Source organism: Aspergillus homomorphus (assembly GCF_003184865.1).
Source record: "Aspergillus homomorphus CBS 101889 unplaced genomic scaffold BO97scaffold_7, whole genome shotgun sequence".
NCBI classification, from domain to species: domain Eukaryota; kingdom Fungi; phylum Ascomycota; class Eurotiomycetes; order Eurotiales; family Aspergillaceae; genus Aspergillus; species Aspergillus homomorphus.
The window spans coordinates 643663-660801 of record NW_020291893.1 but is presented as its reverse complement, the minus strand read 5'-3'; the positions used below and the strand labels follow the sequence as shown (position 1 = coordinate 660801).

General features: G+C 52.1%; 4 protein-coding genes and 1 non-coding gene across 5 annotated transcripts; 1 reads left to right on the top strand and 4 right to left on the bottom strand.

Moving 5' to 3' along the window:
- Positions 1–592: 592 nt before the first annotated feature.
- On the bottom strand, positions 593–665 carry BO97DRAFT_t79. Its single transcript has one exon. It is a non-coding gene; the product is annotated as a tRNA-Lys (tRNA).
- A 121-nt stretch (positions 666–786) lies between these two features.
- Positions 787–3910, bottom strand: BO97DRAFT_261206 (Het-C domain-containing protein). The gene is made up of 4 exons (XM_025690908.1): positions 3645–3910; positions 3439–3586; positions 3220–3378; positions 787–3157 (listed from the first exon to the last, which is right to left on the bottom strand). The coding sequence occupies exons 1-4, from the start codon at positions 3739–3741 to the stop codon at positions 949–951; spliced, it is 2613 nt and encodes an 870-aa protein (XP_025554112.1). The 5' UTR covers positions 3742–3910; the 3' UTR covers positions 787–948.
- Positions 3911–5038: 1128 nt separating this feature from the next.
- On the top strand, positions 5039–6178 carry BO97DRAFT_386023 (phytanoyl-CoA dioxygenase family protein; the record flags this gene model as incomplete). The annotated part of the gene is made up of 2 exons (XM_025693508.1): positions 5039–5962; positions 5996–6178. The coding sequence occupies exons 1-2, from the start codon at positions 5147–5149 to the stop codon at positions 6176–6178; spliced, it is 999 nt and encodes a 332-aa protein (XP_025554111.1). The 5' UTR covers positions 5039–5146.
- Positions 6179–6446: 268 nt separating this feature from the next.
- Positions 6447–7927, bottom strand: BO97DRAFT_339852 (class I SAM-dependent methyltransferase; the record flags this gene model as incomplete). The annotated part of the gene is made up of 3 exons (XM_025691570.1): positions 6447–6686; positions 6760–7479; positions 7889–7927. The coding sequence occupies 3 exons, from the start codon at positions 7925–7927 to the stop codon at positions 6447–6449; spliced, it is 999 nt and encodes a 332-aa protein (XP_025554110.1).
- A 1978-nt stretch (positions 7928–9905) lies between these two features.
- On the bottom strand, positions 9906–13242 carry BO97DRAFT_364429 (putative importin beta-5 subunit; the record flags this gene model as incomplete). Its single annotated transcript, XM_025692542.1, has 3 exons — positions 9906–11763; positions 11823–12352; positions 12424–13242. 3 exons carry the CDS (start codon positions 13240–13242, stop codon positions 9993–9995), a joined length of 3120 nt encoding a protein of 1039 aa, XP_025554109.1. The 3' UTR covers positions 9906–9992.
- Positions 13243–17139: the final 3897 nt, after the last annotated feature.

Sequence of the window (17139 nt, the reverse complement as noted above, 5' to 3'; positions counted from 1 at the left end):
AGCGCGCGTTACCTTCCGATCGAGCTCATACAATATATACATATCTATCTATATCTTCAGCTGAACATACCACACCGTAACTATTCCAGTTTATACCCACTCTTAGCTGGTAAAAGTTAGTCTGTCAATCGTCCTCTAACTGTATAGCTTGAAATCCGACCCGGCTGCGGGACTTTACACTGGGGTTGTGTATCGTCTCGCTCTGCCCAGCGAATGACCTTACCTACCTACCTACCTACCTTACTACTCATGAACCCGCTCCATGGAGATAACCAGCGACCTCTCCTCCTCGCTTAGTTGGTGAATTTGCCCTGACATGGTGGGCACAGTGCGAATACCACGGTTCCCATGTTCGGATATATATCCATTAAGAAGTATCTGCCTACAGACAGGACATATATGGGACATAACCAACTTAGAAAAAGAGTGGTCGGCGCTGTACGTACTTTTGATATGAGCAGACAGTCAATGCAAAACTAAAACAGAACTGAAAACACCTCTCTAGAAAAAGAGAGGGTGAGAACAAACCTGCCGGTTGGACGAGGGCGGGGTATATATGACGGGGCAGCCAGAAAGAAAAAGCAAAAGATAAAGCCCAACGCGGGGGTTGAACCCGCAACCTTGAGATTAAGAGTCTCACGCTCTGCCGATTGAGCTAGCCGGGCTGGTCTTGTTGAAGGCTGATCTTAGTTTAACCTCATATTCTTGTGTCATGTTTTCGTCAGGTTACAAGTTGTTCAACAACGCTCGAGGGTTGATGCACAGAAGGGAAATTTAATAAAAAGATGCTGATTTATCTTATCATTAATTAACTCTCATTTGACCAGAGGTTTCATTCTAGGAATACACGGATCGGTTGGAAAATAAAATAAAAAAACGAAGACAACAGTGTTGAGATGATAGTAGTACGTGCTCTACTCTGAGCGCAGCTTGTGCTGTACACGCCGTTCAGTAGCGATACTCACCCGAGCCGTAGCCTTGGTTGTATCCACCGCCGTAGGAACCATAAGGCGGGCCAGGGTGAGGAGGACCGGGGGGATGATGGGGATGGTCACCGTGACGGCGGTGGTGATCGCCCTCGGACTCGCCATACTCATATCCTTGACTGGGGTAGGAGGGGCGTGACTGATTGTAATGGTGGGACTCCTCGCGCGAGCCATTGTAGTCGTAGCCCTGGCTGGGGTACGATGGGCGCGACTCGTAAGGACGAGACTGCTCGTAGGAACCATAGGACTGCTCAGGGTAGGATGGCCGCCGTTCCTGAGGACGAGGCCGCCCGTAGGATCCCTCATAGTCGGAAGTCTGATCGGCATATGAAGGACGCGATGACTGATGGTGGTATGAGGACTGCTCATAGGTGGACTGAGACTGCCCCTGATATTGCTGCTGAGACTGGTACGAGTGTTGCTCGCGCTGCTCACTTTGGTAAGAGGTCTGATATGACGAGCTCTCAGTCTGCGCCGACTCCTCGTTCCTCGATCCGCCGACCCCAAGGTTGGAGAAAGCACTGCTGAGGTTGCCCAGGTTGGAGATCCCAGGAATAGGAAGACTAGAAATGTCAAAAGGAAGGCCAGAGCTCTGCTGCTGCTGCTGCTGCTGCTGCGAGGACGGAGGACGATGCTGCTGCTGACTGTGTCCCGATGCGTTCCCACCACCGCCGTGGGTGTGAGGAACACCGCCCGTATTCTTGCCTGCTCTCACACCCTCAGCGCTCAAAATGTCGTTCAGTCTCGAGCCTCTGTCTGATCTAGACTGGACCCAAGACTCAACGGCTTCAAACATGGTCCGGTGAGCCTCGTTGCGGTTGTCTCGGAGAGCGGGGTGGTGGAACACCTTCAAGCAATCCTCCAAGACCTGCTCCTCCGAGATGTTGATGTTCTCCCAAGCATGGAGGACACGCGGTGCCACATACCTGAGAATAGCAGACGCAACCTGACCGGCGGGCTCGTTGAGGATATTGGCAAAGTGGTCCTTGGACAACATGGAGTGGGTCGGGTCGGTACAGTCAGGGTCAGTCCATGGCTCATACTGATGCTTGCCAGACGCATCAATCACACCGGACGAGCCGGCTTGCAGCGACTTCGAAGCGGCATTGATGATGGGACGAATGAATGGGGCGAGCAGAGACATGATGAAGACTGTCAGGGTCTCCGTGACCTTTTCAACGACGGTCTCCAGCCCGGGGATCTTCTCGATAATCGAGGTAAGCTTGCGAACGACCTTGTCTCTGAACTCGAGGATAGGGTAGATCTGTGCAATCGTCTGGTTCGGATCAAAGTCTTGCAATCCCGAACCTCCAGATCCTCCACTAGACTGAGGCCGCGCTGATTCGCCCGCCCTATAGCTGCTCGTCTCATAGTCATCGAAGCCTCGAGAGCGCTGCGAGTCGAAGTCATCAAAGCCCCGAGAACGCTGCGACTCAAAATCATCAAAGCCCTGCGAGCGCTGCGACCCGTAGTCGTCGTCGAGCCCCCTGCTAGTACCGTAGCCTTCGCGAGCACCGCCGCCCCGGTTCGCAGATTCCTGCACCTCCGAGCGACGCTTAAGCTCCTCAGCCTCAGCAACGAGATCCTTTGTTCCCGGAATGTTGCCCAACAAGCCGGTGAAGGCACCGAGGGCGTTAGCAGAAGAGTTAGATTGGGCATCCCCGAGGGCGATGTCCATCTCATTAACCTCCGACTGCGTGAAATGATCTGTGGCTTCTCCCAGAACGGAATGGAAGAAGTCCACCATACCAAAGGTTCCCGTGACAAGCGGAAAGACCCGATGACCACGAACATTCAACTCCGTGTTGACACCAGTGTGCGGGAACACATTCTTGAAGCCCATCTCACGCAGTGCAAGCTCACAGTAGTTGGTGTGGGCTGCGAAGTCCTCCAGGGTGTGAAGGCCCTGGCCCAGACAGCGCAGAGCCTCGCAAAGGTCTTCCTCGTTGCCCTTGTCTCTGCCGTGAGTATAAGTGCGCCCATAGTGGATGCTCCGCGCCAAGCTGTACTTGATATACCCAGAGCTGGTCGTCCAATCTCCACCTTCGTTGGCGATGTAGTTCTTCATGCCGGTTTCGGAGTCGATGTCGAGTTCGACCTGGCGGATCGGCCCGCGCAAGCGTTCGTCATACTGCCGGGCATCCTGGTTATCGGCGTAGTCTTTGGGGTTACTTCAGAGACGAGTGTTAGTTTCTAACAACACGCATGCATGAAGCAGAGGTAGGTTACGAACTCGATATGTTCCTCAGGGCGATAAACACCAAGTCTGTCGGAAGTGACCTCAAACTCCGCTGTCGCGTATCCAAAGGTCATGAAGGACAAGATCCAGACAAGGATGCGGATAGTGTCGGCCGGAAGGTTCTTGAGGGTGCCGACGTCCATGGCCTGCGAGCTGGAGAGGGATTAGTTGGTTGGTGGGCGACAAGGCGGGGTTCATCTGTGTCCGACTCACTAATCACGCAACCAGTTCCCAAAGTAAACGCGCTTGACCATGGTGGAGGTCCATTTGTGGCCCTTGATGAAGGCGACCGTCTTCAGCATATCCTCGATGTCTCCATGACGCCAGTTCTTGCCCTCCACGGCGGAGATGGAAGCGATATCTAGCTGGTGTCAGCGCGCGAGGAATCGAAAACAAAAGTGCCCGAAGGAGAGATTTACTTCCAGCGCCAAAGGCATAGGTCTGAGCCGGAAGCAGAACCAGCAAGAGACCCAGGACGAGAAGGGCGTGGGAGCCCAGGTTCAGGCGCGGGGCCATAGCTTGGGGGATCTGCAGGGTCTCCGGGCACGAGTGGGTGGAGAGTATAGAAGCAGTAAGGAGGGAAAAGAAGTCCCTACAGGCGCATGCAGCGGGAAGAGAGACTGCAGAGTTATTATCCGAAAGAGAGAGAGACCAGAGACGGTGAAGAAGGAAAAAAGAGAGGGGAGAGAAAAATCACGAAGCAAGTTGGTTTGTCGGTGATCTGCGAGAAGCGCAAGCCACAGCCAAGACAATCTGCCCAGACTTCAAAGCGTGCCAAATCCAAGTTGCCCCGCCATCCGCCCGTTTGAGTAAATCCTTGGCCGTGCCACAAGTGTGACTGTCATGGTTATTTAGATGCTGCAACGGCTGTCAGAATTGGAGAGAGCCTCGGGAATTGTCAGCCAAGTACGCTGCTGCTGTGTTTGTCCTCTTGTGGCTGTGTTATTCACAGCCTTTGTGGTGAGCATAGATGATGTAGCCATGCGGTGTAGTTGCGGAGTACTCAGTCAAAAAATGGCTGAGACAATCCGCTTCAATGGCTTGGCAGGTATCAGCCACGCCACACAAACACGCTTCGTCATACTATGGAGTAAGTACGAGTAGCTTTTGAGGATCGGATCATTGCTTGTCAGAGTACAGAATTATAAGTGCTTAATATGTAAGGATAGCGACTGAAACAAGCTATTAGCTCAGCAGGACATAAAAATAGTAATACCACAACAACATGTAACCATCTTTCCATGGTTACTTTCGACCCCGCTTTGCCTCTCTTATCGATCGCTTTTGCGCCGCGGGGTAAATTTGCAGCTTCCCAACACCCTCAATTCTAATTCCAGAGTAAAGCGTTCCGGGGGAGAATCCCCGGATCCCCCTTTTCCTTCAGCTTCCTGAGCAGTAAGCACCTCAAATCCTATACCTAGAGGAAAGCGTCCCGGGGGAGAACCCCCGGACCCCCCTTTCTTTTCAGCTTCCTGGACTTACGCGTACGTAGCAACAAAGCAACAAAACAAATAGCAATCGCAAATTATCTGACTATGCATAGTCTGACTCAAGCGACATAGCGGGGCAGGACAAGCAATTTAAGCAATTCCAACATCCGACAAGCCACTACCGACACAAAGTAACCTTTTACTACCATGGTAGTATCCAACAGCTTACGACTGTGCTTTTAGTGGTAGTAGACATTGTCGCAAATGTGACTCCAAATATTGTACTTCGTTACCTCCCCAATAAACAAGTGAGTTAGTAGTATGCCAACTGAACAAATAAACTACGTATATATACCGAGCCCCATTAACAATTTGCCTTCCCCCACTTCTTCTCCTCATCTCCAACTCCAATTCCCACAACGACTGCAAACACAACCTCCTCCCTCCAACGGCCAAACCACCACCACCACCCCCAAAAGAAAATAACCAAAATGACCGCAACCGCAACCCCCTACCTAACAGCCCTCCAACGCGATGGCTTCGTGCGCATTCCATCCCTCCTCACCCCCGAAGAAATCACGCACTACCGCACCATAGCGACAAAGGCAACACAGCTGACGCGAACAGGCCAATGGCCGTACTTCCGCACAGTGCCCAAGCAATTCCCACCGTGGCCCAGCACCGCGCCGCCAGCCTCCGAAGGCGGCATCTGGGGCGTGCAGCACCTACTGCACCCAGAGATGCCAGGCCGAGCGGACTTCGCGCGCTTCTACTTCTCCGAGAAGGTGCTGGCCGTAGCGGAGGAGTTGCTCGGGGTGCGCAGCGCGCCCGGCACAGTCCAGTCACCCCAACCAACCAACAACTCACCCTCAACTGAAGACGCACCCGACAATGAACCCCTAGTAATGGAACTCTTCAACCTCCTCGTGGCGCCGGAAACGCACGATTTCGCGCTCAGGTGGCACCGCGACGACATCCCTGAGCACGTGACGCCAGACGAAGAGCTAAGGCTCCTGCACCAGAAGAGTCCGCAGGGCCGCCAGTCGCACGCGCAGTATAACCTGGCACTGTGCGAGGACCGCTCGCTGATCGTGATTCCGGGATCGCATCGGCGCGTGCGCACGGAGGTCGAGCGCGCCGCGGATCCCTATGCGTCGGAGTTGCCTGGGCAGCTGGTTGTTGAGCTGCAGCCGGGTGATGCCGTGTTCTACGATAGTAATATCCTGCACCGTGGGGTGTATCGGGCTAAACCTGCGGGGCAGGTGGAGGAGCCTCGGTTGACGTTGCATGGGAGTATTGGGTTGAAGGTTCGGGAGGTGGGAAATGGGGAGGAGGAAGAGGGGGAGGGTGGGAGCGGAGCAGCGGGGAAGGTGCGGGCGACGGCTGTGTTGCAGCATGGTGTTGGTGCGTGGGTGCGCCGCGATGATGCGGCGTTTGGCATCGGGGAGCGCGCAGAGAGGATGCGCGCGAATCTGGTGGCTATGGGGTCTGGGGATGGGGTGGGATTTTCGCTGCAGGGTTGATTATGACGCCTGTCGTATCTCTCTGCTTTAACACATGTACATGGGTATTGGAGATGGGAGGCTGGGGTAATGGTATATAAGTACTTTCTCTGGAGTATATAATCTAGGAACAGCAAGGGTATTGAAAGAATCTCCCAGAAACAAAAAAAAGCAAAGATCCGAGCTCCGCGCCAGGTCGCACCCGTGCATCATGTACATCGTCCCAGTCATTAGTGCCATGCATCATTCGTTGTTGTTACTGTCGTCGTCGTCATCGTCATCATCGTCATCACTCATCTAAAGGCCGCTGGCCATACACATAGTGGAACAACGTATAGATATGGAACGAGCCATGCACAAGTTCCTGCCGCACATCCTGCGCATACTGGTGCGCCTGGTCGTATGTGTAATCCATGACCCGGGTGAACAGCGCGAGCGAGTAGGGCCCAATGGCCTCGAATAAGGCAATCTTCCCCATACGACCGATTTCCTTCAGATGTGGGTTTTTCGGCCACCCACCTAACGGACACTGTATGCACAAGAAAAGACTATAAGTCTACTTGCGCAACGGACATGTCGGAGAGGTAGACTGTCAAACTCACCTTATAAGTATCATCCCTAACATTCTGAAACCCAGCACGCTGCATCCACTCGCCTAGGTTTGAGGCGATATTCATGCGCCGCCCGAACTTCTGACTCGCCTCGTCCAGTTTGCGCTGATAATCGTGGATCAGCACGGCCTGCTGGTCGGTGCCGTCGTCGGAGCGGATCCAGGTCTCGAACTCCTGGATCTCGACCCAGCCGCCGGGCTTGACGTGTTGGTACGCCTGCCGAAGGAAGCGCTCCCAGTCCGAGATCGAGCCGCCGAGGGACCGGCCGTGGATGTAGTCGAAGGCCTCCTCGGGGGGAAACGCCCAGTCACTCTCCGCGTCGTCGATGATGAACGAGCAATTGGGCAAGACCCAATTCGGCTGGATGGGGCTGAGATCGGTGCCGATGACTTCCGCGTTGGGGTACGCCTCGGCGACCTCAAGGGCCCAAATGCCCGTGCCGGTGCCGACGTCGAGGACGCGCTTTGATTGATCGTGCAGCTGGATGGGGGCCCGGTGCAGTTGGCCGCCGGTGATGGCTTTGAAGAGGCCGTGCATCAGGCTGAGGCGGTCCTGCTCCTCCTCGTCGTTGGGGATGGGGTACTGGCCGTTGCGGTAGGCGTGGTAGCGGCGGCCATTCTCGAAGCAGTAGTCGCGGACGGTGGAGGAGATTGTGAAGCTAGAGTCGATCAATGACTGTACGTCGAGGAGGGAGTCATCGTCGCTGCTGGTCTAGAACCGGTCAATCATTGTGCCATCGTGCGCACTGCAAACCGGAAGAATGCGGGACGAAAGCTGTCTTTCGAACAATGAGACAAAGGCTGGGGGAAAAGCAAGTATATGAAGCACGACATCGGTGGTTGGGTGGCTCAAGAGAGGTAGACGCAGCATACGTCGTGGCATGATCATGACTATACTTTTATGAATTTTGCCATCGACTACCCCGTTCAATTGACTCAGAGGTACGTGCTAGAGAACAATGCTGCAACAGATCCGTATATTGTCCCGAGGATGCGACAAGAGCAGCACTTGCTGCGGCGGAGACATGGGCAATGTATAGTAGAATGGAGTAACTGGGCTTAAGAAAGGAACAGCCAAAAGAAGATGGAGAAAATAAACGCAGCAACAAAGGACGACTTACATCAATCTGAATTTGTTCATCAGAATTGGGTTGCTGCATATTGATCGATGGGAGTAGAGACAGAAAGAACCGACAGGGAAACGAGCGGCAGATGTTCGTCAACTGTACAAGCGAAAGAAACAAGCGATTGACAAGAGAAAAAGAATCTGGCCAGAAGGACTGGAAGAAGGAAAAAACTGGGACAGAAGACCGGTGGAAGAGAGGAACAGTGGGAAAGAGAAGGAAAGAATGGCCGGTCCAAGTCACTTTACCTGTCTACCATTCCAGAGAACTACCGATTGTGTAAGTTCCAGTCCAAAGTATCTTATTGAAAGGAGCGTGCATTGACCGGGGGTCTAGGTCTGGGACCCAAGAGACAGAGTGTCGGGTCCGGCAGAGGGTGGCGGGCGGTGTGCCCTGCCCGGCCCATTGGAATGGGGGTGATTTGCTTGGTATCGTCAATCACCTCAATCTCCATCATGCAGCCTTTGGTTTTGTCTTTTCTTCGCTTTCTTCCTGTTCATTTCTTGCTCACTGTTTTCTTTCCCTCATAGAAGAGGAATAAGATAAAGAGAACTAAAGAACCGATCGAACAGTGATCAGTCCAGCAAACAACCAACCCACTTACCGGTAGAATTGATCTCCTCCTCCCCTCTTCTCCGACACTTATTCAACCCACTTATTGGCTGGATACGACATCCCCCTCTCTCCAAAGTTCACACCAACCCTACAGTAACTTAGGTAAGAAGCTACAGTAGACTTAGTACCTTACGATTTGGAATTCCCGACGCACCAACTAGTAACTACTCGTAGAGCAACCCTCCGCAGAAACCAACAGATCGCCGTCTGCACCGATCTACAAGTCCCTCCCTTCTTCTGTACCTAGTACCTGCCAACTAATCCCAGTTTCCCTTCCCTAAGGGTAAAGCAGCGACGGCCTCAGCTTAATAGATGGATACATCTCACCAACAAACCAGAACCACCTCAACCAAACAGCCAACAACCACACAAACCCAAAGCAAAACACGAACAACCTAAATCCAGACACAGTCCATAACAACAAGCCCAAACAGACACTGTCCTCAGCTTACCACTAGGTAGAAACTTACTCCGATCTTGCAACCTACAACCTACCAACAAACCACCAAATACCCCCAATCCATAGGTCCGGGGGCTCCCATCCCAGAGTAGATAGGTATGTTTCACTTTCACTTACCATTTCCTAATCAATCAATCCCAACCAACACCGCAAACAAAAGTCCATCCTTTTTCCACTTAGTCTATCCAAGACAACTGACAAGAGAAAAGAAAAATGCCCCCGCACGGCTAAACCCGCCCGCCCGCCCGTCCATCCATCTTTTCCTTCCGTGGTGTGTTTACTGTTTGTGTGTGACACTGTCTCTGTGTGTCAAAAAACTTGCCGGAATCCCTCCTCCCTTCCCTCCCCAATAAGTTGTTGGCACGCATACACTAAAATCCTCCGGGATGGTTTTCCTAGTCTTTGATGCCAGTGGGTATACATATCTAAAGCTAGACTACAACCTACTACAGCAAGTCTTTGAATTATTCCCAAGCAAGTAAACAAGTAAATCTACTAGCCAACAAAGGTCTTTGCTTCCCATCTTCGCCCCTTTGGCACTGCTTATGTATCCACATGTAGATACTGTAAGCTCAATAGACTCGGGAAACTTCCGTTGCAATGAAATCAAGAGTCTCGCTTTCATCATGCTCGGCACATCTTGCCTCTGCTTCTACCTTGAGGGTTGAGACAGAACATAACTTTGTTTCGGTTAGTGCTTACAGATACCTTATGATTCGCCGCGTCTTGTGTTTAATCATCCTGCAATAACATCGATCGATCGATCGATCGATCGGTAAACTTCCCGCTCTTTGATCTTGGTACTTTCATCGCGGTGCAGTTATTGCTTCAAGAATGATAGGCATTTCTACCAGCTCCAATGCATTACTTATTGTGAAGTGTAGTGGGGAGAAATCCATTCAGTAAATGTGATTAAATTGTTTTTATGTACTTGCTGTACGGCATGCAGATCCGATCGGGACTGGATATTCGCGCACATCCCTACAGGATAAAGAGCTTGATGCACAACTAAAACCGACCACCCGATCAACCCAAGCTGTGCAGCTTCTCCTGCTCGGCCGGAGTCAAGGCTGCAAACAAGTGCTGGAAATCGGGCTTCAGGGATGCGTTGCGGAAGAAGTCCAGCAGAAAGCCCTGGGTTTCGTCGTCACGCTTGCGTACTCCAAACACACTCTCGCTGCCGCCCTCGCCGAAGGCCATCAGCTCCTGCTTCGTGATCCCCAGGTTGAGGTCGAGGGTGTTGCCCGGAATGTCCTCCCATTCGTCGTCCTCGTCACTGCCCTCTTCCTCCAACGCCGCCGCGGTGGCAGCGTCGATCTCCTTGCTGCCGGAGGCCGCGGCCAGTTCCTCGACCAGGACCTTGATGATCTTGAGAGGGGCGGTTACCGTCGTGTACTGATCGGGGTTCTTGCGAGCCTGGGACCGGGTGCGGATGCGGCCCGTGTCCTGGATGATGAGATCACCCTTGACCTGCACCTGGGCCAGGCGAGGGTCTTCGAGATTGTAGAGCGTCGCAAGGGCGATGATGTTCTGCTTGATTTCGTCATAGCCGGCGAAATTGACCGAGTTTTCCAGCCACTTGCCGAGGACGATCGGGAGACCGCTCTGGCCGCCAATGTCTACCTGCGCCAAAAAGTCGACAACTTCACGCGCGCTGATGAGCGTCAACCGGGCGAAGACTAGGATCAGACTCTGGATGAACGGGGCCTGTTGCGCGGTCGCGAGACGCTGGGCAACAGCCCGAAGAAGCTGTGGCAGGTAGGGTCCAAGTCGCTCGGAACCCGCCCGCTCGACCAATTCGGCTGCCAACTGTCCAACTTCCGTTGCCGCATTATCGTCAACAGCAGGCCCCAGCAAACGATCGATAATGATGAGAGCAACTTCAGTCGCCTCCTTGCCACTATCAGGATCTCTCCATGCGACGAACTGGTTGAAATCGTGCGAAAGCATGTGGCGTACAGCTTCTGTGGCAGGACGAATCAACTCCCCATCAGTGGAATCCAGCAACAGGCGGTTCAACTTGGGCATAACAGTTTCGACGAAGCCCGCCGGCAGGGGCTCAGAAGCTCTTTCTGCGAGAGCTCGAATGAGGTCCGCGGCGAAATTCGTGAGGGCATTTTCCTGAGTCAAGTTGCCAACATCAATTGCTCCAGTCAAAGATGGGAGTACCTTTTCGCAGAGGCGAACAAAGGACTCGGGGCCTTGTTCTGCAACAGCTTCCACAATGTCCTCGAAGGCCTCCGTAACAATCATCGTCAACTGGAAGTTGTTGGGTCCATTACTGGCAATGTTGAACAGCACGTCAATGGCATTGGAAGACAGGACCACACTTGGGTTAACAATGATGATATCCCGCAAAGTCTCCGCAAGGGTGACCTTGAGATCATCACTGTCAGAGGATTCCGAAATGTCATGCGAGGAGATAAAGTCTGACAACGCAGAGATGGCAGCCGCCTGAAGTGGAACGGTGGCGCTGGAGGGAAGTGACGGCATGAGATCCTGTAGTCCCCGGATACAGGATACCCTGACGACTTCTGAAGGATCTTCAGTCACCGCCTTGAGAGAAGCCTCGAGATAAGAGACCGCGGTTTGCTGGAAGGACGCTTCTGCAACCTGGCAGAGGATTCCAGCGGCGAGGTAACCACGCGCCCGCAAGAACTCCTCTTCCTGTTGAATCGCGAACTGGATGAAGTTGCTGAACTCATTGGCGAGCCCGACGGGAATCTCTTGGGAAACCTCGCTGAAGTCACGAAGAAGCTGGCTTAGAATGTAGAGGGCGGATTCACGAGCCTTCCATCTGAAAGACAGACATAGTGTTAGTCCTTGATGCGAAACATTTGAAGAAGGGCTGCTTACGTAGAAGAGGGATCGGAGAACACGGAGTTCAGATGAGCATGCAGACCCTCGATAGCGGTGGCCTTGAGCCAGTCGCCCAGCTTGATGGCCAAATCTCCACTACATGTGCGGGGGGTGTAGTTGGCAGTGACAGAGGTCTCTTCTGAGAGAAAGAGATTCACATCGATGTCCCATAGCCCCTCTTCCTCCGAAGTGATCTGAGCATAAGAACCTGCCAGTTTCAGGATTTCGGGCAACCAGCTTGCTGTGGCGGCCGCCTGTCCAGCGTTCTGTAGCTGCTGCTGAAGCTCTGCTTTGACCGGCGGCGCCTTCAAAAGCATCTGGATGAGATCTAATTCTTCCAGGACCAAGAAGTCTAGTGTGTAGGGAAGTCCGTCTACGTCTTCCAAACGCCCTTGCCTCTCCTCATCGATATAGAACCCGTGATACGTTGATTGGATATTGGACAGTTCGGTCCAGATAGTCGAGAAGTATACCGGGCTCTGGGGTGTCATCAGACCGGGGAACACCATACGGATCTTCATCAAGGTCTAACGAAACGATGAAATTAGCAAAGCAAGAACAAAAGAACGGGTAAGTCTGTGGCATGAAGGGAATATACCTTGACAACCTGCAGCTTCAAACCGATGACGCCTCTCCACTGAGACGGAATCTCGCTATCCTTAGATTCTTCATGTTCGCTGGGCGCTTGTGGTAGAGGGGCCTTGAGCGTCGCAATGAAGAACGGAGACCAGCCATTGAGCACTTCATCCATGAACTGCTTGACGGCCGTCTTGTGTTGTTCAAGTACCATCTCCAGAGTATCAAAGCAAGCACGAAAGACCGCAACGGCCAGTGCCCTCAAGATGGGCTTCCTCGACTCATTAGTAGCCACATTGAATAGGGAGGTGACAAGGTCTCTGGCAACATTGAAAAATTGCTCTTCGCTGAAGCCGGTATCAACCAGGTCTAGAAGGACTTTGAGCGCGCCGTGGAGGGCAGTGGCTGTGCTGTTGGTGTCATTGATGATCTGGAGTAGAGTAGGCAAGAGCTCCGGCCACTGCTCTGGGAAATCGGCGCTGGCGATCTTGCTGACAGCAAAGCTAGCGGAAGACTTCACCTTGCGCTCGGGTGTCTCCTTGATCGTCGCTAGCTCCAATAGAGCACGCCGAATCTGCACTTTGTTGTCGTCGTTGACAAGGATCTGACCCTTGAATTCATCGAGCACCGGGGACCAAGCCGCGGCAATGAAAGTCCGGAGAACGGAAAGGGCCGACTGACGGAGATTGGTGGGAACAGGGTCGTGAGAAGCGATCGCAGCAAGAGAGAGAGGGAAGTTCTCGTTGGGGTAGAGACGGAGAAGCTGTAGTTCAGCGGCTTTTCTGGTATCAGCCACCGGCGACTGGGTGTCTGCCAGCAGTGACAGGAGCTCTTGCTCCATGATGGACGAGGATAAGTGAAAGGAATTAAGTAACAAGGAATGGATTTATGTCGAGGGAGAAGAGTATGTACGAGACTAGAGAAGATCATGTCCCGGGGGAATCCCGCGTGTTGATTGTCCCCTCGATCTCTGATACCCGATAACCGGTTCAGGTGGTAATTAGCAGTAGGTAGATCAAATCAGACCGCGAATTGTCGCGACAACCGTGAATGAGGGGCAGAAGACCGGGCGGCAGAAGAAAGGCGGTGAGGGGCGAAGATCTCTCCCACTTGTCGCTTGTCTGGTGGGGAGAAAGAGGGGCAACAACCGAGACAATAACTGGTGACATGTCTGACTCTGAACCTTCGACGAAGTCTTCTTCTTTTCTGACATGACTCTAAAAAATGTTAATTATTCTGTCTAGCCTCTACAAGTCCCCAATGCTGTTCGATTATTGGCGAAGCGAGTCCTGGAGTGCAGATCTGGCTTTGTTTGGGTGGAAGACGCATCAATCACGATGAACCAGCCAGAAGAGAAGTCTGAAGTAGCAGCCGCAGTGTTGAAGATTGTGGAATGGAGGTTCATTATGTTCCTACCTTGATCTGCTAATGGGAGTCCTCGCCGGATTATGATCAGTTCAGCTACACCATAATCTGCAATGGAGAAGTAGGGCATCAGACACCACCTTCTCAGCCGGAGAAACGGGCATACTGGCCAATGGATGCTTCTCGGTCGAGGTAGCAACGCGCTAGCCAGATTGCTCTTCGCGAAGCATGGTGTGCTTCACAAATGATAGCACAGGTCATTCGTCTATCTTGCCGTGGCGTGAAGCGGCGCATTTCGAATCGCGCACCAAGTGCATAGAAGCCAGCCCATACCTCCGAATGACCAGGATACCGATCGTGCGCTAATCCATGACAGGATCTTCTCAGGAACCACCGAACCCGTTACGCATAGAGCCACACTTTATAGAACATCTCACGACCAGGAGATCGATCGGGCTTGTGATACAAGTCCAACCTCTGTGGTCCTCCTCGTCCTACGAAGACCTTTAGTGCCAGGGAAGATCCATCGATTTTCGTCTTACCCCAGATATGAATGAAAGAAAAGACTATCACGTGTTGCTATGATCGCATTCCATCCTCATCTGACCCATGATACTTCGACCTTGTCCCACCAGGGCAAACCCAAAAAGGCTTTCCAGCATGTGGCCCTTCCGCAACGATCGATGATATTTATATCAAGATCTGCGCGCCCCAGCTCCCGACGATACCGGCCGCTTTATAGCCTTCACAATGATCAGCAGTAAAGGCGAATACCACCCAGCCAGCCTCAAGACTGTAGGACGCTTGCTACGCGAATCAAGGTGTAATATGCCCGAGCAAGGATGCCGTGATAGTTGGGGCAACGTAGTGGGGATTGAAGGAACAAAAATTCGGCTGGTTCCAACAAGATACATGAGTATGATGTTGGTACGGCTACCCGACTATACAAATGTTTTTATGAGTAAGGCTCAGATGTAGTGACCCGCAGTGAGCCAAGGGACAGCATGGGTCCTTAATCGAGATAATGATCAGGTGAGGGCGAAGAAAAAAGCTGACGACAAGCGTGTTCAGTAGCACTTGGCAGCAATGTGCGAGAAAAAAAGAGAGAGGGAATTGTTAGTGTACCCGAGTTACGGATCTCCTCTGGGCTTGTGGCGTCCTGTGGAGAAGATCTGGTTCGGGGGGTTCGAGAAGAGAAAGAGTAACGGTGATCACTTCGAGAAATGGAGCAATCTAATCCGCGGGTAAGTGTCCGCCTAACGAATGATGTACTATGTAGGGATTCGGTGACGTGAGAACGTTAATGGCTTATAAGGTCTTTGATTGAAGTTCATGCAGTGTAAGGTTTAGGGGAAGGAACTTTTGGTGTCGCTGCATGGGCGCTTTCTCGGTAGAATAGGATTAGGATCCGAGTTCATGCCCCTGAGGAAGGGGGCAGGGGGAAAGGGGAAGAGAGTGGTCTGATTGATAGCTGATATCTAACTATCGGGTATCCTCGAGGCGAACCCAGGTACTCCAAGCACTGTACCTACTAGGTAAGGTACCCGGCAAAGCAACAAAAGTGTGTTAGCTGGTGTACGCAACCACGACAAAGGTACTTGGGGTTGAGTGGCGTTGGGTATGGTTATGTAAAGAATTTCGGGTAAGTTGTAACTTTTTGATGGGAAAATGGGGGGCTGATTAATTGTAACCTGTAAGTAAGTTGATCATGGTGGGGTTCTCTGAAGGAAGGGGAAACCGGCAAGCTGTTGATTATTTGAGATGAGCAGCTGAGGGCGGCAAACCCCCAAACAGGAAAGTAGTAGAATGATTCATTGCCTGGAGAGAGATGGTATGTAGTATGTGCCTTACTACCCCATACAACTATGTAGGTAGGTGTTGAAATCAGCTGTCCAGGGCCAATGAGGCCAACAACCTCGGGTAAGACACACGGGCAGCTGAGGAAGGGAAATATGTAAGTCGAAAGCGATGAAGTGCTGCAGTGGAACTTTAACGCTCCAAATAAGACTCCCAAGTCAAGGGATTTGAGGAGCAGTGCGGAGGACGAATGGGTGATTATCTACACTCGCCATGATCGTCAAGCCAAACCCAGAGAGTGATATCAGACTGATATCTACAGACCGGGGAGGAGGAGGGCTAATAAGGCTGCCCGCCTTGAAGACCAGAAAAGACTGGATGAAACCCGGGTTATAGACCCATTTCCGCAGTGGGAAGAATTTACCTGAGCATGAGAAGGAACAATTTAGACTTTGGTTCCTTATACCCACCGCCGGTCAACCATGGCTGGCATTTGTTCTTCTTGCAGACTTGCACGCCTTTCCTTGTTACCTCCGCGGGTGCGAGTCAAGTGTTGGTAGCAGATGATCGGCCTGGCAAAAACGGAAGAGGCGGTCCTCAGCAGCGAATGTGCATTATTGCTCGGCACAGAACGAGTGGGGAATGTTCATGATGAACTTTGGGCACTTTTCCCCCCCGGTCATCCAATCTTGTTCGTTGTCAATACAGACAGATATTGGTTTTTGTTTTCTTTTTCTGTGTTTGATTTTCGCTCCGAGTAAGTCCTATCCTATCCTATCCTTCCCTCACCTGTAATGGAATTATCTTAGTGTCAGTGCTGTTGTTCTTTTCCGTTTTCTTTTTTTGCATTTGCCTGCAGTTTGCCTCCGAGCTCTGAATGGTCAATGAAGGGGAGGTATAATGCACAATGACCAAATGCTTTTCGCCTCTATACTGCTACTCACTTACACCGTTTGTTGTTTGGATTACTATAGTCTCTATGCCGTTCCACTCTAACCCAACCCCCGTCAGTAGAGACGGTAGTCTGAATTATTTGAAGGAAGCTGAATGATAATCCTCATTTTGGGGATACATCCAATTCGTACAACGGGGGGAGGATGTAGTCGGTAATGAGTAATAATCGGCCTGAAATGCTGCAGAGCATCCACACTCATGACGCAACCACGTGACGGGAGGGGAAGTGGAAGTAGAAGTGGAAAGAGAGAGAGCACGAAGTACTAGGTAGAGAGAGAGAGAGAGAGAGAGATGAATGAATGACTTGGGCGCCTTTTGCTGTTGACGACTCCCTCGTCGCCCGACAAGCTTTCCCCTCCGAAAGACTGAGTTGCCCGCAAACTCTCCTTCTTCTCTCCCCCTTCCACTCTCTCTCTTTTTCTCTCTTCCTCCCTCCTACACCCTCTTCTGCCTCATTTCCTCTCTCTCTCTCCCTCTCTCGGTTTAGTTTGGTGTTCTTTTTGTTGCTTCTTGTATTGACTGCGGATTTCAGCCTTTACTTTCACTATCTGCTCCTCAATTTACCCTCACTAGCTCCGGGATCTTTAAGCGGGCTCCCCTGGGAATCCTTGGGCTTATCCCA